Here is an 11,017-nt window from a genome sequence, read left to right on the forward strand (position 1 = left end):
CTTTTTTTTTTACATATTTAAAATTATAAAGTTGTATTTTTCTTAACATTTTAACGCCGCCCTCTCCAGTACTGCAGTTACTAGCCACATGACTGTTTACATGGAGTTAATTAAAATGAAATAAAATTTAAAATTCAGTTCCTCAGGCCTACTAGCTGCATTTCCAGTATTCAATAGCCAAATTTGACTAATAGCTACTATATTGATCAGCTCAGGTACAGAACATTTCCATCATTGCAGAATGTTCTTTTGGACAGTGCTATTTTCATGTTATAAATATTGATATAGCAGTAACACTAAAGTTAGGAAAGATTTATCAAAAAAATATTTATGATTTAGTTTTTATGTTATATTTAGAGTTTCATTATTCGTTTTTTAATGATTTTTAAATTATTTTTTTTAATTTCTTTTTTTCGGGAGTGGAGTGTATGAGCTGGGAATTGAACCTAAGTCTCTTGCATGGTAGGCAAGCGTTCTACCACTAAACTACCTATGCTTCCTAAAATTTCTTTTTATTTTGAAAGTTTCTAATCCATAGAGAAGTTGAAAGAACAGTACTCTTATACCTGTGTGCCCTTCAGTTTTGTTCATCAGTTTTTCACATTTTGCCATATCTGCTTTATCTGTCTTCGTATATTTATACACTATTTGGCCAGACAATTGGAAGGTACAGTGATTGCAAACATCGTGACACTAATATACTTAAGCATCCAGAAGGACATCGTTCTGTTACAAGGACAACAGCATAGTCATAACAAAGAAAATTAACATTATCTCACTAGCTCACTTACTGTCCCTATGCATATTTCCTCAGTTGTGTCAAAAATGTATTTTAAAGTTGTTTCCTCTGTCCCCATCCAAGATCCAGTCAGTGTTTACACATTTCATTCAGTCATGTCTCAGTTGAATCTTACTTAATTTTGTAGTGCTGTTATTTTTAGGGGTGTGGTGATGTTGAAATAAGCAAACATATAATAACTAAATATGGTTAGTGGAGTTTTTCAGTTCAGTAGTACCATTAGTACAGTTTTTAAAAATGCTTATTTTTTTAATTTCACATCTTATTTGTTAGATCCGCTCTTTACTCAGAGAATACAGCACATCTGTAGCCACGAGAGGTGTGATGCATTCCAACAGAGCCCGAGGGCTTGCTCACTGCCAGGGACGAGGATCAACTTTTCGACCTTTGCACAAACCCCAGTGGTTTCTAATAAGTAAAAAGGTAAAAAGAAAAAGAAAATGATGTTTCATTCTTAGTACGATATAGTTCCTAAGGACTACAATTTTCTAAGAATTATTGGAATAAGACACTGAAAATTTGAAATCACCTACCCATTTATATATTAATTGACTTGTATTGGAAGCAAGTAAACTTGTAATTATTTTTTGGTTTTAATTTAAAGTAAATTCTTGCTCTGTCTCTAACCACGTGGACACGTTATTTCACCTAATGTGCTCTTAGTTTCCTCAGCTATAGAGAGGGTTGATTATGTTATGTTAGAGGCCAAAAACTGGTGGCCATCAAGCTGAATACAACACATGCGAGGGATTTCTGTTTCAAATTATTTGCCAATCTTTAAAAATTAGAATAATTAAAATTTAAATGTAAAAATCTCGTTTTTTAATTTCTGGAATATCCTGAAAAAACATTAGAAAGTGGGACAACACTGGTCCCTTCTTGAGTCCTGCAGCATTTCCCCATTTGTGAAAGGAATGACAGGCACCTGGGCCCTTCACATGTTCTTATTACCTCCCCGGCTGTGGTAGTGTCTGGATTTGTGATCCCTGGACTAATTTCTAAGAATTCTGCCAGTTCTAAAATCAAAGGGCTAAATATGAAGAGCCTGTAATTAATTACCAAAGAGACTTTTTTTTTTGCTTTTTAAAATAAACTTTTAATTTTAGAATAGTTTTAAATTTACAGAAAAATTGCAAAAGATAGTACAGAGAATTCCTCTATATACCAAATCTAATTCCTCTAATAATTCATATCTTGTGTCAGTATATTTGTTATAATGAGCCAAGATTGATAAATTAGTTGTTTTTTATTTTTTTATTAATTAAAAAAATAAACACAAACATTCCCAATATGTGATTCTTTCATTCTACATGTATAATCAGTAATTCACAATATCATCACATAGCTGCAGATTCATCATCCTGATCATTTCTTAGAACATTTGCATCAATTCAGAAAAAGAAACAAAAAGACAACAGAAAAATAAAATGAAAACAGAAATAAAAACCATACACACCATACCCCTTACTCCTCCTTTTCATTGATCACTAGCATTTCAAACTAAATTTATTTTAACATTTGTTGCCCCTATTATTTATTTTTATTGCATATGTTCTACTCGTCTGTTGACAAGGTAGATAAAAGCATAAGACGCAAGGTTTTCACAATCAGTCACACTGTGAAAGCTACACCATTATACAATCATCATCAAGAAACATGGCTACTGGAACACAGCTTCACATTTTCAGGCAGTTCCCTCCAGCCTCTCCTTTTCCTCTTAGATAACAAAGTGATATCTACTTAATGCATAAGAATAACCTCCAGGATAAACTCTCGACTCTGTTTGGAATCTACCTAAGAGACTTTTTCCAACAGATTTCCTAGAGAACTCCTTTCTTTTAAGCAATTTGGCTTTTTAAAATTTTTTTTTGGCATGGGAAGGCACCTGGAATCAAGCCCAAGTCTCCAGCATGGCGGGGGAGAACTCTGCCTGCTGAGCCACTGTGGCCCACCCTAAGCAATTTGTCTTTTATTAAATTTAGCTCTTTATGGCACATACATCAATTTCACATTACAGTTACTTACTATCTTTAAGACCATAAGCTCCTTGAAGGCTGGGATTATGCTGCTTTCCCTCATCAGCCTCACATTGTACCTTGTGTTAAATGAGAAATATTTAATAGGTTAAAAACGAACACTTATTTCAAAGATATAGAAAGTATGTTTAAGGCTAAACTCAAAACACGTACACTCTGCAGAAAAGATAGGAGTTAACAAATAAATATGAATGCTTAATCATTGAATTGATATCTCTTAGTCTCCAGTATTTTAGAGTAGCTAGAAGTAAAAACCTAAAATTGTGAAATTATGACCCATGTCAAAGTCTGAAATATGTTCTACAACTAATTGTGGTACTGTGCTTTGAGATTTATAGCTTTTTTGCATATATGTTATTGTTCACAAAAAAAGGAGGAAAAAAAATCGACTGTGATGATAAAAAAGTATTTAAGCCTCCTGTATTCTGGAGCAGCTAGAAGGAAAAATATGAGAGGATTGTATGATAGCCCATGACAAACTCTGGGATCTGTCCTATAATCACTTGCTGAAGAGTGCTTTGAAAACTATTGCTTTTTTATTTCTTTGCTTTGTATATATGTTACACTATACAATAAAAAAAGTTAAAAAGAAAAATAAATGTACTGTGATACAATAAAAAAATCTTCAAAAAAAGTACACTCAAATTTAGTAAATTACATAACTTGAAATTAGAATAATTTGTGATATAATAAACTTTGGGAAAATGTATCCATAGTTTCATTTTATTTTATTTTTTCCTTTTACTTTCCATTTTTGATTTTTTTTCTATACAGTATCGAGAGAATTGCCTGGCAGCAAAAGCACTTTTTTCTGACTTCTGCTTACCAGCTTTATGTCTCCAAACTCAGCTGTTGCCATACCTTGCTCTGCTAACTATTCCAATGAGAAATCAAGGTAATGATGTGGGTTTTTATTTCCTCAAGAAGTAGTGTTTAATATCAATATCTTTTTGTAATCAGTTCATTGCTATGTTATAATGAAAATAAGTTTTTCCCTTTTATTTTTTTATCCAGAATTAATACAGGTTTTTAAAACCTTTTTTGTTTTGTTTTAAAAACAAAAAAATGCGGAGGTATATAAAGTAGAAATTTTAAGTACTTCCCCTACAACTGGAAGTACTGCTGTTGACAATTAATTTGATGTAAATTCTTCTGGACCCTCTGGGCATATACAGTTTTTTTTTTAAAACAGAATGGACTGTAAGCTCTTACTTCTTTATGTCATTTACCATGGTTAGCTCTCCATATCTTACAAATTATGCCAAAGCAAAAATGCTAAAGTATATTCAAATTCAACTCATTTTTTAATTCATAATATTTCATTTTTTCCCATTATTACAGTGGAATGTCCATAATAGTATATTTATGTTATCTTTTCAAGTTTTTGAAATTATAAATAATGCTAGAAAAAAACATACCTATGGTGAGGTACACTTTACACAATTTATGTATCTACTGAGATTTGCCTTTTCATGTACATAATTAATTTTTAATCAGTTATTTCTCTTTCAGTCTGGCGCCACATTTCATGTGGTGCCGATCTACAAGGTAGAACAGAGAATTTGTGGAATGTTCAAAATACTACAAACACAGTATGTGTTTGTGTTCGGTAATTTAACACAAACTTACCGAATTTCTCAATAGTTTTTAAGATAGAATTTGCCTTACGTGTGATCAGAAAGGAAGGATAATAGTGTAAATGTCTGTTTTCATACATTAAGAGTTTCATCTTATGGATTTTGACTGTATTGCTACTTAAAAGATTTTGAAGTATGCATTTATAGGCAAAAGTGGTGTCACTTTTGGGCAGTGGGTTTGATTAATCTTGCCTCAAAATCCAAAGATTTCCCTATCCTTGTTATTTTTTGTTAGGATTATACTAATTTAAGTTTTTATTTTTGAAATGATTTCACACTTAGTAAAAAGATGCAAGAATATTACAAAAAAAATCTTGTATACCCTTCATCTCCACAAGATGGATGAGGATTAAAGCATGGCTTTTCTAGGGTCCATAATCCTTTCAAACCACCAAACCGTGTATTGAATTTAGTTTAGTGATCATATTTTCATTTCCACAAGTATTTTTATGCACATGATTTTTTAATGGCATCTTTTTGTTTCGTGAATGCAATATCTGTTTACTTATTACTCTGAGAATAGGATGGTGGTGTTTTTTTTTTTTAACATCTCTGTTTTCTTCTGTATCAGTATTATAAAATGAATCATTGAAAAGCTGATTGGGGGCGGCCACAGTGGCTCAGTGGCAGAGCTCTCACCGGCCATGCCAGAGACCTGGGTTTGATTCCCGGTGCCTGCCCATGCCAAAAAGAGAAAAAAAAAGCTGACTGGAATCTGTGTGTGCATGGCCAGCATTGCTAACAGCTGGGCTTCACTTTAGGGAAGGTCCTGAGATACAGGTGTCTGTAGGTATTTTCTTGGGTTTATTGTTTAGGTTTTCTAGACGAGAATCCTTAAAACTCCTACCTAAAGAATAATACTCAAAAGCAATAAAAAATATTAGATGCTAAAGAATACTACACTAGGTCTCTGGTATGCTGGGGGGAAGTCTAGTGAAGGGGATCTGGGTCTCACCGTTCCTTATGCAGTCTTTGATCTTTTGGGTCAGGAGGGAGCAGATAAATCAAACACATGTATTCAATCCACTGTATTTAACTTGAAATCAAGGCATATGACACTTTTTTTTTGTATGCTGTATGACAGGGTCACATTTCATTCTTTTTTTCTGAGTGAGTATCCTGCTATTGCAGCACCATTTGTTGAATTTTTTGTTTGTTTGTTCTTGTTGGTTTCTTTGTTTGTCTGTTTTGGAAGTGCATGGGCTGGGACTCGAACCTGGGTCTCCTGCAAGGCACCACCTCCATTTTTTGTTTTTCCACCTCCATTTTAACAAGAGTAAGGCGCTTTTGATTCTTATATATACTAAAATTTCAGAATCACTGTTACCTTGGTTCAAACAGAGCCAAAGGTTATTCTTTTTACCCCATAAAGTAGAACGGCAAGTTAGAAAAGTTTGTTTTTTGTTTTTTTCCCCTGTATACATAATATTTATTTAAAAATTTGGCTATTATATACAATTTGCTTCTTTTGCTTAGCAATCCTTGACAATTTTTAATTTCAGTACCTCAACCCTTTTAAATCCCATAGAATATTATATTCTATAGATATATTGGTTAGATATTTCTTTATTGATCAACATTAGCTGTTTCCAAACTGTTATTTTAAAAAAAAATTCCTCAGCAAATATTATTGGCCTTTTTTTTAGTTCGGGCTTAATTTCTAGAAATGTAAGCTCTGGTTCCAAGAATCTGAACGTTTGGAATTTTAATTGATATTGCTAATATACATTCTTAAAATGACTGTCCCAATTCATAATGCTGAAAATGTTATTTTCTTGAATATCATAATAATCTAGATCTTTGCTAACATGGTATGTAAAAAGTATTGTATATTTCATTTTTTAATGTTGTGAGACTTTTAAACTAACTTTGGTTTCTTGGTAATATCCATTCTGTTTTTATTACATCTTTGTGTTTAATTTTACCTATTATGTGTGTTATTAGATTGTGCTTTCTGTAAAGAGCAGCCTATTAATCTCACAGATGATGAGACACAGAAGTTTTAAAGGTCTATTGTATGCTGTATGGTGGGAATCACACTTCATTCTTTTTCCATGTGACTGTCCTGTTACTGCAGCACCATTTGTTGAATTTTTTTGGTGGGGGGGTGGGGATTACATGGGCCAGGACTTGAACCCAGGTCTCCCACAAGGCAGGCGAGAATTGTACCACTGAACTACCTTTGCATCCCCTCTTTTCTCTTCCTTTACCCTCAAAGAGTTAGTCTCCTACCTATCCCTGCCTTCCCTATTGAATATAGTGGAGCTCTCAATTCACTGTCTGAGTGAACATAATTTTTTCACAGAAGGTTGATAAAACCAGAATAATTTACAGTCCCTGTTTTGATTCAGTTTTGTTTTAGAATACGAGTTGTAGTATTTTTTTGTAATCCCTTCCTGCCCTTTGGACTAATCTATAGGTCCTGGTTTCAACGCGTGCTGCCAGGGACTCTCCAATTTTGGTCTGTCTTGATGGACATGTTACCCCAGGCAGGGATTGGAGACCTAACCCTGACTCTTGAATGATAGGCATTAAAGCAGTTATAACAAGAAATATTTCACAAATGGTAAAATCACCATGCTTAGAAACAATTATCTATAGATTTAAAGTTGACAAAAGTCTTTTTTTCTAATGTAAAAATATGTAATTTTTGGAGGGGAGGAAACAAATTTAATTAAGTCAGAAAATATCTTCACATTAATCATTCTTTTTATACACTTCAAATTTGTACTTAATGCTTTTCTCCTCCTGGACATCAGAAAGAGCACCTGGGTATTCTTTGAGAAGTTTATATTTCTCTGCATCAATTTCTGGAAAAAAATGTGTCACTTTCAAATTCCTGCATGATCCTGGTCACAGGCAATCTAAGATGGCCTGGCTGATTCATGGCTTCCTTATAAACAGAACTGCCTCCCACTATCCAAGCCATGTCTACTTCATTTGCTAATTCTTGTTGCTCAATAAATTTAAGGCATCATTCGAACTTTTGGCAAGAAAATGTGTTCTTGTAGGAATTCTTTGAGTTCTCCACTGAGAACTAAATTAATTCTGTCCTTTAAAGTCCAATTCTTCTCAGGGATGGAGAACCAGGTCTTTCCAGCCGTGATTACCAAATTGTTTCCCTTCTACTGAAGAGGTTGTGGTCATTCTTTGTAAATAATTGAATTCATTCCTGAATGGGGGCCAGGGTCTCTGTTCTTGACAGTGCTCATGCTCTGGAACACAGCGACGATGCAGTTTAGTGGACGAACCAGGAGACAGGAACAGCAGATACGACTGAGCTAGCTCACCTTAAAAAAGCTTTTTTTTTTTTTTTAACTTCTTTTATTCTATAACATATATATAAAGCAAAAATTGTCTGGAATGGTTTTAGTTGGGGTTTGACAGGTTATGATACATAGCAGTGTCTGACTGAAGCTTGCATAAGAGTGATCTCCAGAGTAGCCTCTCGACTCCATCTGAACTCTCTTAGCCACTGACACCTTATTTGTTACACTTATTTTCTCCCTTTCGGTCAAGATGGCATTGTTGATAGGGAAGGTTTTTAAAGTGTGCTGATAGACAACTTATATTGCTGTGAATCAGTAACATTTCTTCCTTAATTATGGTATCTTTAAAAACTTTTTAAATCTGTTTTCAGCTCAGATTTCTTTTATCCAAGATATTGGAAGGCTTCCTCTGAAGCAACACTTTGGAAGGTAAGATGATTGCCCTAATTTTCAAAGAGCTGTTATTGAAATATCTAGTGAATATATTATGTATTTATTCAATATATAATCAACAGATATCCTCTGTGAAATATGTGTTCTACAATTGCAATGCATATCCTTCATTTTCTTTTGGGCGGGGGGTATCCAGGAATCGAACCTGGGTCTCCCACATGGAAGGCGAGCATTCTATCACTGAACCACCTGTACGTGCACCCTACCCTTTGTTTTATTATGAAATATAATAAAACATTATATTTTCACGTATCACGATGGAATGTAACAGACTGAACAGAATCATGAAATCACAGAGGCAGAGGGATCTTTACATTCATTCCACTAGTTCAACAAGTCTTGCAAATCTAGAAACCTCTTTTCAGCTTCCCTGCCAAGAGAGGTTCTTAGCCTATGCTTAAAACTTGTAATGATCAGGAATTACCTCAAAAGATAGCACTATCCTTTTTATTTCCTTATAGAAAATTCAGGCAAAGAAAAATAAATACATATGCATATATGCATGGATGTATGAATTTAGACCAATTATAGACACAAAGCCTATTTCACTTCTATTGAGATCATTAGTAAGGTCAAATTAGGCACTCAGGCATTTAAAAAATGTTTTAAAGGACTTGCTCACTAGTTAGTTGTAAGGACAAAAGTAAATTGTAAAAATGACACCTGTTCCTGGTCCCAAATGGAGACGTTTGTGCTGTCTGGACTCTTTTTTCCTCCACCCGAATAGATTCAGTATAAAGCCTTTGTAGTATTAATGGTTCTTTATGGATTATGGTTTTGCTAGATATGGAGCCTGTCTTTATGATTATAGGAAGACGGAGATAGAGATGAATCTTAAAGCATCATCCTACTGGAATGTGACCAGGACTCAGACCTTTTATAAGATTTGCTTTTCCCTTCCTATCTTTTTGTTTGGTTTTTGTTTTTTAACATAGGCAGGCACTGAGGATCGAACCTGGATCTCTGGCATGGCAGGCAAGAACTCTGCCACTGAGCCACTGTGGCCCGCCCCCCATCTTTTTAATCAGAAAGCAGGACCAGCTCTCTTTCTTGGCTCCTTTATACCAAGAACCTGACATAAAAATCAAGGGAGGACAAGCATCTTCTATTGTCTTAACTCCTAAAATGCAGTTGGTGAAAGGGAGTCTCAAAAGGTGAAAATTGGTTCATCTACTTGGTCTGACTTAGGAGGCAGGATTTTTGTCAGTATTTCATATCACAGTGACCAGTATTGTAATCTTTTGTTTATATAGATCATATTTAACATTCTTTGATTCTAATGACATTTGTCATCACAACTTTGTAACTAAATTATAAACCTCGTTTCAAATACTGTTTACTTAGGATGGACTCATAGAAATGAAATTGCTGAATGAGTAGGAGGATACATTTTTGAGGGCTTTGCTCTGTCTTACCAGATTGCTTCTGAAAATATGAGCGTGTTCTTTTCTGTTAACCCTTGCAAACACTGGGTTTTATCTTTTTGTATTTTTATTTATGTATTTATTTTTCTTTGTTAGAGCTTACCTTGCAATCATGCATAAAATACAGAATTCCCATTCACTAGCCCCACCACCAACACCTTACAGTGGTGTGGAACATTTGTTACAAGTTTTATCATTTTAGATGTATCTTTGCCAATTTAGAAGATGAAAATAATTTATTTTAATTAGCATTTTTTACATTACAAATCAGGTTAAACAGTTTACTAAGCATTTGTATTTTTAAGTTATCCGTTCATGTTCTGTGCCCATTTTGCTATCATATTTAATTTTCTCTTTAACTTGAGGCAGCTCTTCATTGAACATATTATTAACTTTTGTATTGCAAGTTGTGAGAGTTTAGTCACAGTTTGTTATTTTTGTGGTTTTGTTTATATTGTTAAGATAAACGGAAGACTGAAGGAGGTGGTTTGCGAGCATCGTACGCATGGTGTAATTTAAAGGAATAACCTCTTTGGGTGATTATTAATGCCTTTGTCGTGACTCGGACAGATTGCACATGGAAGCCCTGACGGACAGGGAGCCTGCCGCGGCGGACCCGGACAGTGGAGATGAAGCCCGGCCGGATGGAGGGCTGCCCGCCGAGGACGAGGACGCGCTGGGGGCGCCCGCTCGGGCTGTCCCGCCTGAAGCCCGCCCTCTGCCTCCGAGTCCGAGTAGTGGGTCTGAGCTGCCGCCCAGCCAGCCTCGGGCCTTTCCTGCCCAAGGAGACGCGGACGAGGACGCAGTCATAGAGGAGTGGGAGAGCGATGGGACCTAGAAGCCCGCCTGCCGGTCCGCCGCTGCTGGGCGGGCTTAGTTCAGTTTTTATTCAGGGGTACTTAACGAAGTTAAAACAGTTTCAGGTGAATTTAAAATGATTCATTCTTCGCTCTGGTCGTATTTCATCACAAGGGACTGACTCCTCTGTGGTCTTGGAGTAAAGGAAAGATCAAGCCTTGAAATGTCTTCATTTTTCCTCTAGTATTTATTTAGGTTTGTGAGTGGTGTGCAGAGGTCAGCGCGTATGAAGTATGTTTGAACGTTGTGCCAAATATAAGGAAATGTGAAGGAATGATTCAGAATATGAAAACTTTATGTGGAGATTGTAAATAGGAATTATGCAACAGTTCAGGCTGCAATTATGAGTGTAAATAAACGTTGTGCCTTATTTACAGTTTCTCTGCGGTCTCTGACTTCTGAGATACCCTGTTCTGCATTGTGCAGGTGGAGTGTTTTAGATACTTTCTGGGAAGTATTACGTAATTTATATCAAAATTAAATGTTGGATTTCATTTCGTTTCTCCTGTCCTTTAACATCTGCTGAGTCGCACTGCCTGCC

The 11,017-nt window shown here is 35.2% G+C and overlaps 1 protein-coding gene, 1 non-coding gene and 1 pseudogene across 6 annotated transcripts in view; 1 reads left to right on the forward strand and 2 right to left on the reverse strand.

Moving 5' to 3' along the window:
* Positions 1–10,855, forward strand: part of RAD17 (RAD17 checkpoint clamp loader component) — a 32,751-nt gene extending 21,896 nt beyond the window's left edge. For 3 of the 5 annotated variants that reach the window (XM_077117423.1, XM_077117422.1, XM_077117421.1), the window contains 5 exons: positions 1,073–1,222; positions 3,610–3,730; positions 8,113–8,170; positions 9,130–9,348; positions 10,189–10,855. In XM_077117423.1, the coding sequence (XP_076973538.1) occupies positions 1,073–1,222; positions 3,610–3,730; positions 8,113–8,170; positions 9,130–9,348; positions 10,189–10,456 (816 nt within the window). In that variant the 3' untranslated portion in view covers positions 10,457–10,855. The remainder of the gene's footprint in view (positions 1–1,072; positions 1,223–3,609; positions 3,731–8,112; positions 8,171–9,129; positions 9,349–10,188) is intronic. The other 2 variants (XM_077117424.1, XM_077117425.1) reach the window with 2 other exon arrangements.
* On the reverse strand, positions 426–496 carry TRNAG-ACC (transfer RNA glycine (anticodon ACC)). The gene has a single exon. It is a non-coding gene; the product is annotated as a tRNA-Gly (tRNA).
* LOC143646390 (dihydrofolate reductase pseudogene) lies at positions 7,170–7,896 on the reverse strand (annotated as a pseudogene).
* Positions 10,856–11,017: the final 162 nt, after the last annotated feature.

The sequence above is a fragment of the Tamandua tetradactyla genome, chromosome 9, assembly GCF_023851605.1.
Source record: "Tamandua tetradactyla isolate mTamTet1 chromosome 9, mTamTet1.pri, whole genome shotgun sequence".
Classification (NCBI taxonomy): domain Eukaryota; kingdom Metazoa; phylum Chordata; class Mammalia; order Pilosa; family Myrmecophagidae; genus Tamandua; species Tamandua tetradactyla.